At 41.7% G+C, this 19331-nt stretch overlaps 2 protein-coding genes across 25 annotated transcripts in view; one reads left to right on the top strand and one right to left on the bottom strand.

Moving 5' to 3' along the window:
• The first annotated feature begins 9206 nt into the window (after positions 1-9206).
• On the top strand, positions 9207-14869 carry LOC109905481 (casein kinase II subunit beta). The gene is made up of 7 exons (XM_020502879.2): positions 9207-9588; positions 10123-10195; positions 10676-10778; positions 11108-11223; positions 12238-12313; positions 13051-13240; positions 13468-14869. The coding sequence occupies exons 2-7, from the start codon at positions 10124-10126 to the stop codon at positions 13556-13558; spliced, it is 648 nt and encodes a 215-aa protein (XP_020358468.2). The 5' UTR covers positions 9207-9588; position 10123; the 3' UTR covers positions 13559-14869.
• The window catches only part of LOC109900173 (titin), a 36967-nt gene continuing 32070 nt past the window's right edge, over positions 14435-19331 (bottom strand). For 9 of the 24 annotated variants that reach the window (XM_031811968.1, XM_031811971.1, XM_031811973.1 and 6 more), the window contains 4 exons: positions 17834-17956; positions 17519-17647; positions 17268-17342; positions 14435-17130 (listed from right to left, as the gene is read on the bottom strand). In XM_031811968.1, the coding sequence (XP_031667828.1) occupies positions 17101-17130; positions 17268-17342; positions 17519-17647; positions 17834-17956 (357 nt within the window). In that variant the 3' untranslated portion in view covers positions 14435-17100. Of the gene's footprint in view, positions 17131-17267; positions 17648-17833; positions 17957-19331 lie in introns of all 24 variants that reach the window. The other 15 variants (XR_004206637.1, XR_004206642.1, XR_004206639.1 and 12 more) reach the window with 2 other exon arrangements.

Raw genomic sequence — 19331 nt, 5'->3', positions numbered from 1 at the left:
TCTCTCCAAGAAAAACATCAGGGACCAACTGATATAGGACCGGGGTAAAGTAATTTTCGCTGATGAATCCCGTTTCCGATTGTTTGGGGCATCTGGAAAAAAAGCTTGTCCGGAGAAGACAAGGTGAGCACTACCATCAGTCCTGTGTCATGCCAACAGTAAAGCATCCTGAGACCATTCATGTGTGGGGTTGCTTGTCAGCCAAGAGAGTGGGCTCACTCACAATTTTGCCTAAGAACACAGCCATGAATAAAGAATGGTACCAACACATCCTCCGAGAGCAACTTCTCCCAACCATCCAGGAACAGTTTGGTGATGAACAATGCACTTTCCAGCATGATGGGGCACCTTGCCATAAGGCAAAAGTGATAGCTAAGTGGCTCGGGGAACAAAACATTGATATTTTGGGTCCATGGCCAGGAAACTCCCCAGACCTTAATCCCATTGAGAACTTGTGGTCAATCCTCAAGAGGCGGGTGGACAAACAAAAACCCACAAATTCTGACAAACTCCAAGCATTGATTATGCAAGAATAGGATGCCATCAGTCAGGATGTTAATTGACAGCATGCCAGGGTGGATTGCAGAGGTCTTGAAAGAGAATGGTCAATAGTACAAATATTGACTCTTTGCATCAACTTCATGTAATTCTCAATAAAAGCTTTTAACACTTATGAAATGCTTGTAATTATACTTCAGTATTCCATAGTAACATCTGAGAAAAATATCTAAAGACACTGAAGCAGCAAACTTTGTGGAAATTAATATTTATGTCATTCTCAAAACTTTTGGCCACGACTGTACATTCTTATTCAGAATATACAGTGCATTCGGAAAATATTCTGACCCCTTGACTTTTCCCACATTTTGTTACATTACAGCCTTATTCTAAAATTGATTAAATTGTTATGTTTCCTCATCAATCTACACACAATTCCCCATAATGACAAAGTGAAAATAGGTTGTCTGAAATGTTTGCAAAAATTATTTACATAAGTATTCAGACCCTTTGCTGTGAAACCCGAAATTGAGCTCAGGTGTATCCTGTTTCCATTGATCATCGTTGAGATGTTTCTACAACTTGATTGGAGTCCACCTGTGGTAAATTCAATTGATTGGACATGATTTGGAAAGGCACACACCTGTCTACATAAAGTCTCCAGTGGCGACCAGTCTATCAGGGCAGGTGGAGCCCCACATTTTTAGCACCCCAAAAAATTGGGGGGGCTTGCCTGTTTCGCATGTTATTTTGGCATTAATACGTGTCACATATCAGTTTGCAAACAATGTAAAAACTATATATATCATTGAGTTAATAAAGCTGCATACAAACATGGTCTCTTTTTTGTTTTCTTGAGTAAGGCAGCTCCAAAATGCATGTGTTTCAGCCTAGTTCAGTGCTTTCTGTGGTGGGGCAAGCTAGCAGAAAATATAGAGCGTTGCGCCGTGATTGGCTCAGTGTTCTGTCACTCATGGGGACACTACGTCACCACCAAGTCTAAGGGTAGAGCTCGAAAATTAGAAGTGCCCATCCAGGAAGGCTCAAGGTTATTGGCCACAGATAAAATGACATCAAATCACATTATATCTACAGTAGCTTTGATAGGACTGTCAACATCATACTTTCAAAATTTTAGCTAGCAGTCATCATCATGAATCAAGTCGACAATGTACTGGCCAATCCTTGTAATCCTTGTCATATGAAGAGAAATAATTAAGAGAAATTATAGATAAAACGTATCAGTACTCATCGCCCATTGGACATAAACGTTACACAAGTTGGAAATCACAAATTCAACAATGAGTGTTTTGGAAGGAATCAGTGGCTAACTGTAAGCATTGCAAAACAACCACACAGCCACTCCTGCTATTCAGCGGAGTGGCTGTGTGGTGCTAAGTCTAAAATTAACAGTCTCTTTTGGTAGTTTAAAATGATAAACGTTCAACATTGGCCATGCTGTCAATGAAGCATGATTTGTGCCGCTCCCAAAACAACTGCTAACGTGGAACTGCAAAATCTGACTTTAGTGAGTTCAAGACAACTGGGAACTCTGGAAAAACGAGCCACGACTGGGAAGATAAGTTTGGAACTTTCATTCAACTCAGAATTGTAAATGGGGAACTCGGGCCTCTTTCTAGAGCTACAACCTGAAGATCACTGACGTCATGACAACCTTTTTTTTTTGATCTCCCAGCTGTCTTGAAAGCAGCATAAATCCAGAGAATGCCTGATTTTGATGACAAAGTTTGATGACAAAATTTGCCCATGAAGGACCGCCACACCACCTTCCTGTTCAAGTGAGCACAGTACAGCAAGGTGCTTATATGCCCCCTTTATTATCTGCTTACATTCCCCCTTTATTCTACGGTTCTGACTTGGTGTACAGGGAGAATACCATAAGAACGGCCAAAATTCTGTCACTGTACATTTCAAAAGTGCTGAACAAATAGTTATATTGACTACGTCCATCCTAGCTCGCTCATTGTCTTACGGATTGACTCTTAAACACTTGTCGTCCCCTTATGCCATAGTTTGTACTTCTCAAATGTCAGTAGAAACCACATTTGTTTAAGCAAGTCAGCCACATCAGCTAGGTTTTTTTAAAGGCAGTAAATGAGGCTGAATGAACCGTTTCGCTGCCAAACAAGGCTCCGCTGATAGCCAGGTGTAGCTGTGGTAAGGTGTTGGGACTGCTGTTGGGGCTCTGGTGTTTGGACAGCTTTATGTAGGCCCTAACAGTTTGTGGGCAGTGTTTGTCACTTTTAAAGTGCAATTAGCATATTGTTTCGTGTTGTGTTGTATAGTTGTGTTGTATGGGGCGGCAGGTAGCCGTGTGGTTAGTGCGTTGGACTAGTAACCGAAAGGTTGCAAGATCAAGGTAAAACTCTGTTGTTCTGCCCCTGAACAAGGCAGTTAGCCCACTGTTCCTAGGCTGTCATTGAAAAAAATAATTTGTTCTTGACTGACATGCCTATTTAAATAAAGGTTAAAAAAAAACTATTGTGGCTTTGCTGGCGTCCATCGAAGTAAATTGGGTGTTGAGTTTGCCCCACCAATATTTACATACTAACATCACTACTAGTCACAGTGCTTTTTTGACGTTGCAGCTGTCAGGCAACTGCGACTGACTGATGTACAAATCACCTTGCAATATTATTAAAGACTTCTTATTATTTGTAGATCAGTCAGTCACAAGTGACCAATGACACATCACGGTTTTGATGCTCTTGAACAAGGACACAAATGTGATGTTTTGAGACTCCATTTGGTTCAAAACAAAATAAGTAAAATAATCAGGACTCGACTTTGACAGGAGACTAATGACCAGAAAGACTTGATTTGAAGTCATCTGTTTTTGACAAGTATTTTATCAGCACATCTGCATGGACAGAGATCTGTATATAATGACGAGATGCTCGTGTCTCCTCTCTTCATTGCCACTTTGTTTGTCCCTTGGTACGTTCCATCGTGAGGGAGCACAAGTAGAGTTGCAGGCAGTGAATGGACCCTGAGATTGTTTGAAATGGAAAAGTGTCGCGGTAGCTTTTGATAAAGAAGAACATCAAGACGAAGCAGCTGCATTATAAGTGGGATGCACTGTTGAGCGCTACATCCCGAGGTGTTCATGCTGATTGTACAGAGATTGTGACAGCCGGTTAAATGGCATCCCTTTAGAAAGCAAGAACAACATGTATGTCAGGAGAAGTGCAGTATTATCATAAGGATAATACTGGATGTATACTTGGAATACGGAGGAGGAACAGAGGGAAAAGGAGAGGCAGAGGAGGTCTAAGAGAGAGAGGGAGGACGATGGAGGACTTGAGTCGATTAAAGATTGTGAGAAAAAAATGGAGATGGTTTGTTAAAGAAGAATGGTAGAAAATGTAAGCAGAGTGAGCTGAAGACAGGAGGAGAAATGGAAGTGAATGAGGTCGAAGTATCAGAGGTGGTAGGTGTGGTGAAGTTCTCGAAGCCCGAGGCTGGCACTGAGGGTCAAGATAAAGATGAGTCTGTGACAGTAGCAGTGGCGTTTTTGGAAAAAGTGGACCGGTGCCTTTGGCTGATCCATTAGTGGTTTCAGGGTGGGTGAAAACAGAGTTGGGTACTGTGAAATCGATGACAGTAACCAGAAGTACAGTAGTCTTGTGATAATTATTTGTGTTTCTGCTGGTCAGAGGGAGTAGGCACTCTGCGTTAAACGAATGGGGGCATGAAATGTGAATCATGTCGCTCTCAAGAATAGGGCGCCATTGAAAGGAGTGATTACTGGGGTAGCAGTATTTTTAAAAGTTGACCAACTGAAGGGGAAGATTCCCGGTGTTTGTGATGCTCATCGTTTGGTGCGATGCAGACAGCGTGGCAAGAGTGGTGAAACAGAAGAATCATTGTCTGCTCTTTTGAGTTTTGATATTGAGTATTTGCCCGACAAAGTGATGTTAGGATATATACTGTAAGTTATCCTGTACAAGCTTTTATACCAAATACATTGCGTCGTTACAGGTGTCAAGCTTATGGGCATGTGGCAGCAGTGTGTATGAGGGAGGTTCCTAGGTGTGAGAAGTGTGCAGAATGGCACGAGACAAAGGAATGTGTAGCATTGGTGAAAGTTGGTGAAAGTAGTGGTATGTGTTAATTGTAGGGGTGCTCATGTGGCTGGGGATCAGAAATGTCCCGTGCGAGAGAGGCAGGTTGAGTTTTCCAGGGTTAGAATAGTGCAGAACCTGTCATATGCTGAAGCAGTGAAGAAAGTAGAGGAAGATGAGTCAAGGGGAGGGATCCTGAGAGGAGTGGTGTGAGTAGTAGATCTGTACCAGAACAGAGGGAGGGATCCTGAGAGGAGTGTTGTGAGTAGTAGATCTGTACCAGAACAGAGGGAGGGATCCTGAGAGGAGTGGTGTTAGTAGTAGATCTGTACCAGAACAGAGGGAGGGATCCTGAGAGGAGTGGTGTGAGTAGTAGATCTGTACCAGAACAGAGGGAGGGATCCTGAGAGGAGTGGTGTGAGTAGTAGATCTGTACCAGAACAGAGGGAGGGATCCTGAGAGGAGTGTTGTGAGTAGTAGATCTGTACCAGAACAGAGGGAGGGATCCTGAGAGGAGTGTTGTGAGTAGTAGATCTGTACCAGTACAGAGGGAGGGATCCTGAGAGGAGTGGTGTTAGTAGTAGATCTGTACCAGTACAGAGGGAGGGATCCTGAGAGGAGTGGTGTGAGTAGTAGATCTGTACCAGAACAGAGGGATAGATCCTGAGAGGAGTGGTGTGAGTAGTAGATCTGTATCAGTACAGAGGCCAACAAGTGATGTATGTTTCAGTAAGATTGGATATTTAGCATTTATAGTAATGGTTATCAACTGTACTGCAGGGATGGAATGTAAGTCGCAGAAAATTGAGGTTGTGGTGGCAGCTGCAGAGAGGTATATGGGTGTGTGAGGCTTAACATCAGAGTGTGTTATGGGTGTGTTATGTGGTGATGTCCCATCCTTTCAGGTTGTTGGCATGAGGTCGGATTAAACAGATTTAAAATAGTGAAGTAGGGTGGTGTTATTTAGATTTTAATTCTTTTTTTGTCAGTAGTGTTATGTGGTAGGGTATTTTTTAATAATTGTTTTAAAGCAAAGTATAGGGAGTTCTATTCCAGTCTAGTAGGTGGTGTTAATGCAACATATTGGATGCCAACCACCGTTAAACTTCATCGAAGAAGAAGTCTCCACCCTAACAAGTCGAATCGTTGTCCCAATGGTGGAAGGTAAGCGACAAGTTTAGGTCCAAAATAAGCCTATAGAAACGCATTGGGCTTATTTACGACAGATTTTGGTGAGAAAGAAACCTCTCGCCTCTTCCACTGGCGTGGATTCCTCTCTAGCAGAAGACCATTCAAAACAGGTGATGTGGAAGTCTTCATACTTTCCCAGCGCATTGGCTTCCGGAGCCAACTGGAACTCATGTAGTGATGGGCATTCCGGCTCTTTTCAGTGAGCCTTTGGCTCTCAAACGGCTCTTTTAAGTCAAACAGTTTGCGATAGTTAAAACAATTCTAATTAAATGATTAAATTAAATCACACTCTACCCTAAACACAATGTATTTAAAAATGCATTGGTTTGTTGTGAAAAAGAATGCTATTAAACTTTTGCATTTAAAGTAGAACTTTTTAATGTATATAAGCAAAGTGCATATAAATCTAACAATTATCAACCACTATCACTAGCAGGCCTGCTAGTTTCTCAAAGCTCCGCTACAGCTAGCTTCACAGTTGGGTGCACAGTTCGCATATGCCGTGGTAGGTTGTGCGTAGAACCTGCTTTATATGAGATTTTTGGGGGCAAATTCTACACTGTGCTCTAACATTGTCAACATTATTAAAATGCAGCCAACTGCTACTGTGCTTCTGACTCATTTTCCAGCTGTTGTTTTCACAGCTGTCCTTCCTCTCTCTCATGGCTGTATGAGGCATCAAAGCCAAAGGAACTGAGTAACATTAAGAAATGCTATAGATGGAAGGAATGCAGTTTGGAAACCTACCAAAAAACAATTAGGCAACAACAAATTCAATCCCTTTTAGACAATTACCTGGGTAAAACGTTCCACTGTAATAGTGAAGGTGTAAACTTGGCAGTAGAACATTTTAACAGTATATAATATCTCTCAGCTTCCCTATCAAATCTAAAAATCTCCAATAGAAAACTGAAGAAAATGAACAACAATGACAAATGGTTTGATGAAGAATGCAAAAATCTAAGAAAGAAATTGAGAAATCTGTCCACCCAAAAACATAGAGACCCGGAAAACCTGAGTCTACGCCTTCACTATGGTGAATCACTAAAACAATACAGAAATACACTACGGAAAAAGAAGGACCAGCACGTCAGAAATCAGCTCAATGTAATTGAAAAATCCATAGACTCGAACCACTTCTGGGGAAAATTGGAAAACACCAAACAAACAACAACACGAATAATTATCTATCCAAAATGGAGACGTATGGGTAAACCACTTCTCTAATCTTTTTGGCTCTATAACAAAGAACAAAGAGCAAAAACATATACATGATAAAATACAAATCTTAGAATCAACTATTAAAGACTACCAGAACTCACTGGATTCTCCAATTACCTTGAATGAGCTACAGGACAAAATAAAAACCTTCCAACCCAAAAAGGCATGTGGTGTTGATGGTATCCTGAATGAAATTATCAAATAATCAGACAACAAATTCCAATTGGCTGTACTAAAACTCTTTAACATCATCCTTAGCTCTGGCATCTTCCCCAATATTTGGAACCAAGGACTGATTACCCCAATCCACAAAAGTGGAGACAAATTTGACCTCAATAACTACCGTGGGATGTGCGTCAACAGCAACCTTGGGAAAATCCTCTGCATTATCATTAACAGCAGACTCGTACATTTCCTCAATGTACTGAGCAAATGTCAAATGGGCTTTTTACCAAATTACCATACAACAGACCATGTACTCACCCTGCACACCCTAATTAACTATCAAACAAACCAAAACAAAGGCAAAGTCTTCTCATGCTTTGTTGATTTCAAAAAAGCCTTCGACTCAATTTGGCATGAGTGTCTGCTATACAAATTGATGGAAAGTGGTGTTGGGGGTAAAACATACAACATTATAAAATCCATGTAGACAAACAACAAGTGTGCGGTTAAATTAGGCAAAAAACACACACATTTCTTGCCACAGGGCCGTGGGGTGAGACAGGGATGCAGTTTAAGCCCCACCCGCTTCAACATATATATCAACGAATTGGTGCGGGCACTAGAAAAGTCTGCAGCACCCGGCCTCACCCAACTAGAATCTGAAGTCAAATGTCTACTGTTTGCTGATGATCTGGTGCTTCTGTCACCAACCAAGGAGGGCCTACAGCAGCACCTAGATATTCTGCACAGATTCTGCCAGCCCTGACAGTAAATCTCAGTAAGACCAAAATAATGGTGTTCCAAAAATGGTCCAGTCACCAGGACCACAAATAAAGATTCCATCTAGACACCGTTGCCCTAGAGCACACAAAAAAACTATACATACCTTGGCCTAAACATCAGCGCCACAGGTAACTTCCACAAAGCTGTGAACGATCTGAGAGACAAGGCAAGAAGGGCATTCTATGCCATCAAAAGGAACATAAAATGCAACATACCAATTATGAACTGGCTAAAAATACTTGAATCAGTCATAGAACCCTTTGCCCAAGATTTCAATAAATGGGACAAACACCAAATTGAGTGTCTGCATGCAGAATTCTGCAAAAATATCCTCTGTGTACAACGTAGAACACCAAATAATGCATGCAGAGCAGAATTAGGCCGATACCCACTTATTATCAAAATCCAGAAATCCAGCCATCACCTACAGAGAGATGAACCTGGAGAAGAGTCCCCTAAGCAAGCTGGTCCTGGTGCTCTGTTCACAAACAGACCCCACAGAGCCCCAGGACAGCAACACAATTAGACCCAACCTAATCATGAGAAAACAAAAAGATAATTACTTGACACATTGGAAAGAATTAACAAAAAAACTGAGCAAACTAGAATGCTATTTGGCTCTAAACAGAGAGTACCCAGTGGCAGAATACCTGACCACTGTGACTGACCCAAACTTAAGGAAAGCTTTGACTATGTACAGACTCAGTGAGCATAGCCTTGCTATTGAGAAAGGCCGCCGTAGGCACTACATGGCTCTCAAGAGAAGACAGGCTATATGCACACTGCCCACAAAATGAGGTGGAATCTAAGCTGCACTTCCTAACCTTCTGCCCAATGTATGACCATATTAGAGACACATATTTCCCTCAGATTACACAGATCCACAAAGAATTCGAAAACAAACCCAATTTTGATAAACTCCCATGTACATAATATGACATTTGTAATGTCTTCATTCTTTTGAAACTTCTGTATGTGTAATGTTTACTGTTGATTTTATTGTTTATTTCACTTTTGTATATTATCTACCTCAGTTGCTTTGGCAATGTTAAGACATGTTTCCCATGCCAATAAAGCCCCTTGAATTGAATTGAATTGAGTTGGCTCGGTCCTCCCTCGCGCATCTTTGGTTCATTGGTTGACACTACGTGTCTGATTGACACTACGTGTCTGATTGATTGACACTACGTGTCTGATTGATTGACACTACGTGTCTGATTGATTGACACTATTGACACTACGTGTCTGATTGACAGGAACAACAGGTGAGGCTTTTAGTCTTAGCACAGTCAGAACGAAAGTATGCGCTTGAGCATTTAGGCCTATATTGTAAAAATAAAAATAAATCGTTATTTGAATTAGTTAATTCTATTAATTTAAATCTTTGGATTATTAATATCTTATTTTAAAAATATTTTTATAAATAGATTGGGCCCTTCTGATATGCTCTTAGAGCCGACTCGTTCGCGAACGACCCATCACTAATACTCGCGGTTTGACTGGAACAACAAACTGTTCATCAACACAGGTCGGAGAAGTCGAAGATTCCACCGGAAGTAGCATTCTTGTTTACAGCAGTTAGCTAAGGTGTTAGCTAGTTAGAAAAGTAGCTACCGGTAGATATATCTAGCTAACATAAAAGAGGGTGAGTAAACGTGTGCTGACACAACACATTTAGTTTTACACAGTACTAAATTAATTGTTTACTTTCAAATCAGTATGTATTTCATGCGTGTGGAAAATGTCCGTTACCTAGCTAACGTTATTAAACTAATGTAACTAGCTAGTAAACACGGGGTTAGCTAGCTAGTGTTATCTATGTAGCTAACGTCAGCTAGCTAGAGTTCTTTATGCATAATTTGACTAATAACAATAGGTTTTTGTTCTAGCCCAGTACTAACACATCTGGGCTTGATGATTTGATGAATTAGCTAGCTAACATCTGGGGCAGAAATAAAGCCTGCAGTGTGCACATACTTCAGGTCCCTGGATCAGAATGGAATACACCACTAGCTAATATAAAAACAATTTGGTCACATACACATGGTTAGCAGATGTTATTGCGAGTGTAGCGAAATGCTTAGCCCAGCTAGCTTTATATTCTAGTGCTACAATGGAAATTCTGAAATACATGTAATTTTTGCATGCCGTTGCACCATCACCCCCCACTTGTTCATAGGATGAGCAGCTCGGAAGAGGTGTCCTGGATCTCCTGGTTCTGTGGCCTGAGGGGGAATGAGTTTTTCTGTGAGGTGAGTAGATAGCTAGTTATGTCAGAACATCAAAGAATGAGAAGGACAGACAGGGGAAATACTATTGCTCTGACTTAGCCAACTGTTTGTGAAGCTAGTTGATCCTTTGAGATACAGAATGAACTGTTACAACTACCAGCCAAATATACCCCAAACACAGATGGAGAATTCCATGTGAAAGAGGACCAAAATAGAGTGTTTAAAGTCGTGGGGTGGTTTTGTATTGGTGCCATAGTGTGTAACCGTGACATAAGCTTGTTATGGCGTGGTGGTAGCTTCAGATATTCCAGCACAGTGCACCGTGTAGGCTACGTTGCTTAATTCTACCTTTAACTCTTCTGCTTGTCTTAATTGCCAATACTGAAGTAATCCCTTTAACCTGTTATGCAATTGACCAACCTTGGCCAATTCATAAAGAGTAGTAGACTGTGTTTGTCAGCTGAAAGCTACTAACCATGTTGATCCATTCCACTTTACCAGGTTGATGAGGACTACATTCAGGACAAGTTTAACCTGACAGGGCTCAATGAGCAGGTGCCTCACTACCGCCAGGCCCTTGACATGATCCTGGATCTGGAACCAGGTGAGCTCATCACTACACCGTCTGGCATGACTTCACACTGACACTTCCTATAGGCTAATTTATCACTTCTGTTTGTATTTTACAAGTGCCTTTCAAAAGACACAAGGACACAGTACTGTGACTACATACTTTGATTCAGTGCATCTATAGGTTGAAGTCTACCTTGTGTTGATCTGAAAGCCTGACTTATGTGTGTGTATAAAGACAGGAAAGACCTGCAGACGCTATAATGCTACCTCCCAGTGCTTTATTCGTGCACCATGTCACTATAGCCTTCTGTGTACCTTGTGTGTTGATCTGAAAGCCTCACTGTCATGTCTGTCTGTCAGATGAGGAGCTGGAGGACAACCCCAACCAGAGTGACCTGATAGAGCAGGCAGCAGAGATGCTGTACGGGCTGATCCACGCACGCTACATCCTCACCAACAGAGGCATCGCTCAGATGGTAGTAAACCCTAGATCTGTATATATTGTTCTGGAGTTTGGATAATCTCTATATCAGTGGTCTCCAACAGGTAGACTGTGAACTAACAGTAGCTCGCAGCCCACCTAGGAGTAGCTCGCCAATCAATTCTGAAATTGCATGCATTTTCTTCATGTGTTCCGTGGCAAACTGTCATAAATGTAAAGCTCCCGGCTATCAAAGCCACAGTGACATTCTCCAACCCCTAGTTAGCCACTATTGGCTTAAAAAGCCACGCGTAACACAATCTGCCAATTTAATTTCCAGCAATATTGCCCCTGTCTGTTTAGGGCGCTCATTTGTCTGAGTCTGTGTGTAGCTAGTTAGCGACCGGAGTCTTTTGGGTAGACTGAAAAAACGTTCAATTAAATGCATATTGCAAAGTAGGCTTATCTGACAGAACTATCATGATGATTATTTGTATCAATGAGGTGCTGATTTGTTTTGCAAACTCTGTCATGACGTGCTGCAGCAATAGGTAACAGCAGCAACATCACTAGACTGACACATTCCTCTCTTGCGAGATGTGCAATTAAAGGGTACATTACACTCAAATATATATATATATTTTTTTTCTAGACCTCAAAGGGTCTTCAGGTGATTTTAAGCTTTGACATGGACTCAGAACATCCATTTCCCATCTTTCTCTATGAAGAATTGTAATATTGAGCAAATGTAATAAAAAATGAAAAAATGTAATCCCAAACCAGGAGAAATAAAACAGTGAAAAGAGGATTCAGGAACATTTTAGTGGGCCCACTTAGTTGTCTATTAACTGTTATTTTGCCAGGTATATTGACAAAACAACTATTTGAAAGCTTTAAAATAAAAATGTAGCTCGTGTCATGTTTAATTTTTTTTGTTTTAAGTAGCTCGGGCTAAAAAAGGTTGGAGACCCCTGTTCTAAATTCTACCTGTCTGTTTATGTAGTTAGTTTGGCCTTCTTGGACTAGTTGTGTGACCATGTTACACACTGAAATAGTTTTTGGTTTGCAGCTGGATAAGTACCAACAAGGTGACTTTGGCTATTGCCCAAGAGTGTACTGTGAGAATCAACCCATGCTTCCTATTGGTGAGTTTGACTTTAATGTATTCATACTCCTGTTCACTTACAGAACATACCTCTTCTCTTTTCATGGAATTGAACCATTTCTCTCCAGTCACATTTTGAACTATATCATCAAATCAAATTTATTTATATAGCCCTTCGTACATCAGCTGATATCTCAAAGTGCTGTACAGAAACCCAGCCTAAAACCCCAAACAGCAAGCAATGCAGGTGTAGAAGCACGATGGCTAGGAAAAACTCCCTAGAAAGGCCAAAACCTACGAAGAAACCGAGAGAGGAACCAGGCTATGTGGGGTGGCCAGTCCTCTTCTGGCTGTGCCGTGTGGAGATTATAACAGAACATGGCCAAGATGTTCAAATGTTCATAAATGACCAGCATGGTCAAATAATAATAAGGCAGAACAGTTGAAACTGGAGCAGCAGCACAGTCAGGTGGACTGGGGCATGGTCCTAGGGCTCAGGTCCTCCGAGAGAGAGAAAGAAAGAGAGAAGGAGAGAATTAGAGAACGCACACTTAGATTCACACAGGACACCGAATAGGACAGGAGAAGTACTCCAGATATAACAAACTGTATCACAGATTGTCAGCAGTATTTCACACAGGTCTGAGGGAATCTTCAAAAAGATTACTCTTGCTTGCACAGTAAATATATTTGATCAATATTTAATTGCCAGCTGACACCAGAATAGACGTCTGTGCCCTCAGCGGTGTTACATAGATGATCTCTCCTCTCCCATAGGTCTGTCAGACATCCCAGGTGAGGCGATGGTGAAGCTGTATTGTCCAAAGTGCATGGATGTGTACACCCCCAAGTCCTCCCGGCACCACCACACGGACGGGGCCTACTTTGGGACAGGCTTCCCCCACATGCTATTTATGGTGCACCCAGAGTACCGGCCAAAACGACCTGCCAACCAGTTTGTGCCAAGGTTTATTTCTATAATTATCTTTGCACATTCATCAAGATGCTGTTTGCCCCATTTGATTTGTTCGTGTTATTACTTCATGTTCAGCTGGGAACTGTAACAAAAACCATTTGCTTGATGTGAAGATTATTTTTTTCCCTCGGTAAGGAGATTGAGACATGTTAGCATAATGGCAGCCTTCTACAGTCCACACTGTTATTGTGTTGTAATATTTAGTTGTTTTTTCTCAGGCTATATGGCTTCAAGATCCACCCCATGGCTTATCAACTCCAACTCCAGGCTGCCTCCAGCTTCAAGAGTCCTGTGAAGGCTATTCGCTAGAACTTACACACCCGGCCGGTAAAGAGACATTTTGACTTGGTTGGAATGAAAGCAGTGGATTATGTAGCTCAATAAAGGCTTGTTAAAAACACATTCTGACAGATACAATACATACATGTAGATCAGGGATGGGAAACTCCAGTCATCGTAGGTCGCAGTATTACCCCATTCATAGCAAACACAGCTGATTCAACACATTGTATTCTAAACTGATGATCATGATTAGGTAATTATTGGAGTCAGGTGTGTTAGCTGCAGCAAAAATATGACACCAATCAGGCCCCAGAAGGACTGGAGTTGACCATCCCTGATGTAGTTAGATGTCGACGTCCGGACCAGGCCATCATCTGTTACACAGGATGCTCTTTGGTGATTGGCTCCCTCTGTGCTTTAGCCTATCATAACCCTACTGACTACAATCGTGCAACTCTTCCCCTCTCCTTGACAGGACCCAATCTTTCAAACCTTTTTTCAGTTTGGCTCGCTAAGGCAGGGTTTTCCAAACTCAGTCCTGAGGCCCCCCCCCCAGGTGCACGACTTGGTTTTTGCCCAATTCTGATCTTTTGCCCACGTATTGTCAAAAGAGCTGATGTGATTGGTCAGAGTTGGGCAGCCTGTGTGAGCACATCCTAATACCTGTTGTCACACTATCATGCTGACCTGCACAGTATTGGGCTGGCTCAGATACATTCTCTACATGGTTTCCTTTCCCACATGGTTCCATTACCGAGGGTGGACACATAACTGAGCAGTGTGAAAAGGCTGATATAAAACAATCTTCAATGATTATTCATATCCAGATGATTGACTGAGAATCCAATTAACAACCAGTTTGATATGTATTATAGATTCCCTAGAGAATGGATGCTGCACAAATTAAATTTAAGACAGAGTTTATTAGATGTATACGATATGTTCTCAGGGTGAATGGCAACATGGGTTTGCTTTGTGCTGACATAAAATACCAGTGCTGGAACACTCACTGTCCCAAAGTGAAAATGTTCGGGCCACTTAAGCCATCATTAGTTGTGAACATGTCCATGACAGCAGAGTTGTCTCTTGACTGGACACTGAGCCGCATGGTTTCTCTTGCATTGGTCTGTTACAATATTAAGTGGTATTGAACACAGGTGGATGTCTTTCATGTTGATAACCTATAGCTACAACCAGTTTACATTATGGTACTACATTTTACATTAATAATGTTTTTCTTTCAGTCTACAATTCCAGTGGTAATGCTATTATTGATTTTCTGAAGTCTGTATGCAAGCATCTGGAATTAAGAATTTTTAATAAAATTGTATTTCTTAATTCTATTGGTCACCTTTAATTTAAAAATGTTCTTATTGTGACTGAAATCCTGCTCAGACAGACACTACACACCACTTGATAATTCATCCTGATTTGATTTCATTTTAAAGACAGGGATATGTCACAAAAGCAATACGTTTACATATCTAAAAACGAAGGGTTCCGCTGAGATTCTAGTTTATGCCCTCAAGATCCTTCTAGCTAATAGTTTGTGCCACCTTCACAAACTTCTTCAGAGGGGAAGAAAGGTCTGCTACCAATTGTCATTCTCTAAAAGGGTTCTCATACAAGTATCTTTATCTGATCTACAAAAGGACAGGGAACAGCAACTGGTAGATGAATCTACTCTAAAACAGGTGGTAAGAAAGATTTACAAACTAGATGATTATTATAAATGTGACTGTGTCTAAAAGCCTGCGAACAGGCTCGTGTTTTAAAAAACATCCCAGTACAAAGAATCACATGAAACAGTCTCTACTTTACAAAGAAATGATGGTAGAACATGTACAAAAGGACTAAATATGTTCCCCTGTATGAAAGAAAAGCCACATACACTGGGACAGCTGCCTTTTGATAGTGATAAATACATCTTGCACAGGTACTACTGTGTTTAAGAGCTGAGAATCATTTGGACCCATCTGCAGGGCTAGAATGTACATCAAGACTGAACATTCTTCATACAATCATATACAGAGGGGTTTTGTCCTGCAGTATTGATAAGACATACAACCTGAGAAACAGACTAAAACATTGTTTCATCAAATCAACAACAACAGGTTTGAAAATCAATCACGTTTCAATCTAAAATCATTTCCAGGGACAAAACACGGCGGGACTTTCCATTGCTCTCACATCAGACTGCATGGGGCAGTCCTAGAGGTCAATGGTGCGTTATAAAAGGAAGAAGAAACCATGCTGAATATGTACTGGGAAACATGGGGGCACTCCCAAATTCAAGCTGTAAAAAAAAAAGACAATATTGATATGAGAAGCTACCATTGAGTAGGATATGAACTTCAATAACTTAAACACCTCATTTTGTACAAATACTATAAAAGCAGTCATGCTATAAAATAGAGTAAACATTTCAAATCAGATAGTTGTCATCACGTCAAAGTTTATACCGAGGGTCATCGTGGCCTGACCTAGTAGTAATTACACATGTTAACATGGCTGGTTAAGAAAGAGATATTTTACCTGAGCAGAGAACAAATCCAAAACAGGCATGGTTGTTGGAGTATGCAATATCTTTGTTCAATACTTTTAAGTGAGGTATGTCATTTCAATTTGAATATTCAATAAAAAATAATATTCCTCAATTATAAACATAAAGAAACTCAAAGGAGTTATCACTTTCCAAAAATACATCTAGTTTCTGTCCAGCATCTTCATCTGATTGAAAAGGTCTGATAATGTTATTACTTAAAGCCCAGTTAAAAACAGTGCATTTCTGTCAAAATGAGCATGTTAAAGGGAGACTCAGTAAAATGCCGTTGCCTCGACCAGCACCACAGATACAGAGATGAGCGAGATGCAAGACTTTGCTCTCACACAGTATCTGCGCATGTGCACGGGTTCACTTCACTCTGTTCACAGCGTTGGAACCATGGCACCAAAACAGTGGAGAAGTCGAGCCTCTCGCTTCAACGTTCTTAGTTGTTTGACTGAAATTGGCCCACTACGCTGTTTACTTTCTGCATCTCCGTCATATCGCTGAGTCCACACTTAAACTCAATGACACAGTAGTAGCAATACAAACAACAGAAAAATATGTTGTAAATAAACATCTAAACGCTAAATGACCTAAATGCTCTTAGAACTGAAAAGGTTCATCTTTCCTACTATAATAATAAAAAAAAGAGTAATTTGGCGAAATATGAGGTTTGAGTGGAATAGACCAAAATGAAGCCACCATACAGTCAGAACAGCAGTATGGAAAGAGAGGACACAATAGGCTTTCTCCCTGGCCTGTTCATATCCCACTGGGCAGGGAGACTCCAGGATGCTTCCCAAATGGCACCATATTCCCTTTATAATGCACTACTTTTAACCAGGGCTCTGGTCAAGAGATGCAACCACAGTGGTCCTGGAGGGGACCAGTCAGGACACAATGTCCGTATGGGTTGAGGAGGTGGGGGTGGCTCTGGGACAGGGAGGTTAGTCTGTACTACAAAGCTCTGGTGTCTTGAGCATCAGATCCATAGGGCTCCCTGACTGTGTGTTGAGCTGAATCACATTGCTGTTGCTCCGCCGCCACTTCCCTGCAGGAGACAAAGCTTCAGTTAACCTTCACCTAGCTGGTTGTACACCTTATGACAAAAATGTGTCACAGAGAAGCATTGTGTTTGACCAGGCCTTGGTGTGTGTAGAAGGAGCCGGCATAGACACCGTACTGTACCTGGTCATCCTCTGAGTCGGCAGTGATGACGATCCTCTTCTCCACTCTGGTCGCTGACGCTCCTCCTTTCACCACCTGGGACAAGAGAAATAGTCAGAGGCCATGACACAGCTGAGATGTGTGTGCGGTCTATGGTGTGCCCTTACCTTGGAGATGTGAGTGGTGGTGGTAGTAATGGAGGTGCCACTGGTTTCCCTGCTGCTCTCTGAGGTAATGGACTGAAAGCTGCTCAGTCTATGGTATGCCCTTACCTTGGAGATGTGAGTGGTGGTGGTAGTAATGGAGGTGCCACTGGTTTCCCTGCTGCTCTCTGAGGTAATGGACTGAATGCTGCTCAGTGCTGTGGCCTCTTTCCCCCCGTCTGTCCCATCAACTGACACCTGAGAGGAAACAAACAGAAATAATGGCTCCATGGTAACACCTCAGTCATCGGTGCACTGTACTGAACGTTTCAGAAAGAAATGCCATGTATAGATCCCTGAACACGGCCCTGATTGTACCCTGTGGAGGTGGAACCACAGAGTTCCCCAGCTGTAGCATCATCTATATGATCATGGGGTGGCTACCTCTGCAGACTTGTAGCTGATAGTCTGGGTCTGAACGACAGGGACATCCTTAGTGGAGACGTCAGTAGGGAGGGAGTTGGACACGTCTGTGATGGTGACTGTCTGGGTCTGCACCAGAGGGGGCTGGGGTGGGAGGAGAACACACTCCAGTCAGTTTGACTGAACGTTGCACATCGACATGAGAAGAGCCGACATGGTTCCTTTCTTCTATACATGTCAAACAGACATATAGGCTCTATATCATATCATTATATCTGAACCTTACATGATGTTGTGTCCAGTGTTTATATACATTATTGGTTGTGCCCAATTGAACATTGCACAGCGGTAACTTTCCAATGTTTCATCAACCACTCCCCTCAAACCGCACCTCTTTTCATTCACAACTGATTGGGTCCCTCGTTCCCACTCCCCATTCTAGTTTTACCAAGATGTCCTTCCCACCACCACGAGGTTAGAGAGAAAGACGATTCATCTAGTGTGCGTCAGAGAGGGAAAGACAATTCATCTAGTGTGCGTCAGAGAGAGAAAGACAATTCATCTAGTGTGCGTCAGAGAGAGAAAGACAATTCATCTAGTGTGCGTCAGAGAGAGAAAGACAATTCATCTAGTGTGCGTCAGAGAGAGAAAGACAATTCATCTAGTGTGTGTCAGAGAGAGAAAGACAATTCATCTAGTGTGCGTCAGAGAGAGAAAGACAATTCATCTAGTGTGCGTCAGAGAGAGAAAGACAATTCATCTAGTGTGTGTCAGAGAGAGAAAGACAATTCATCTAGTGTGTGTCAGAGAGAGAAAGACAATTCATCTAGTGTGTGTCAGAGAGAGAAAGACAATTCATCTAGTGTGTGTCAGAGAGAGAAAGACAATTCATCTAGTGTGTGTCAGAGAGAGAAAGACAATTCATCTAGTGTGTGTCAGAGAGAGAAAGACAATTCATCTAGTGTGTGTCAGAGAGAGAGAGACAATTCATCTAGTGTGTGTCAGAGAGAGAGAGACAATTCATCTAGTGTGTGTCAGAGAGAGAAAGACAATTCATCTAGTGTGTGTCAGAGAGAGAAAGACAATTCATCTAGTGTGTGTCAGAGAGAGAAAGACAATTCATCTAGTGTGTGTCAGAGAGAGAGAGACAATTCATCTAGTGTGTGTCAGAGAGAGAGAGACAATTCATCTAGTGTGTGTCAGAGAGAGAAAGACAATTCATCTAGTGTGTGTCAGAGAGAGAGAGACAATTCATCTAGTGTGTGTCAGAGAGAGAGAGACAATTCATCTAGTGTGTGTCAGAGAGAGAAAGACAATTCATCTAGTGTGTGTCAGAGAGAGAAAGACAATTCATCTAGTGTGTGTCAGAGAGAGAAAGACAATTCATCTAGTGTGTCAGAGAGAGAAAGACAATTCATCTAGTGTGTGTCAGAGAGAGAAAGACAATTCATCTAGTGTGTGTCAGAGAGAGAAAGACAATTCATCTAGTGTGTGTCAGAGAGAGAAAGACAATTCATCT

This window comes from Oncorhynchus kisutch, unplaced genomic scaffold, assembly GCF_002021735.2.
Source record: "Oncorhynchus kisutch isolate 150728-3 unplaced genomic scaffold, Okis_V2 Okis02a-Okis13b_hom, whole genome shotgun sequence".
In the NCBI taxonomy this organism is placed as follows: Eukaryota; Metazoa; Chordata; class Actinopteri; order Salmoniformes; family Salmonidae; genus Oncorhynchus; species Oncorhynchus kisutch.
Note: the sequence above shows the minus strand (reverse complement) of the source record. Positions and strands in the feature narration are given on the sequence as shown.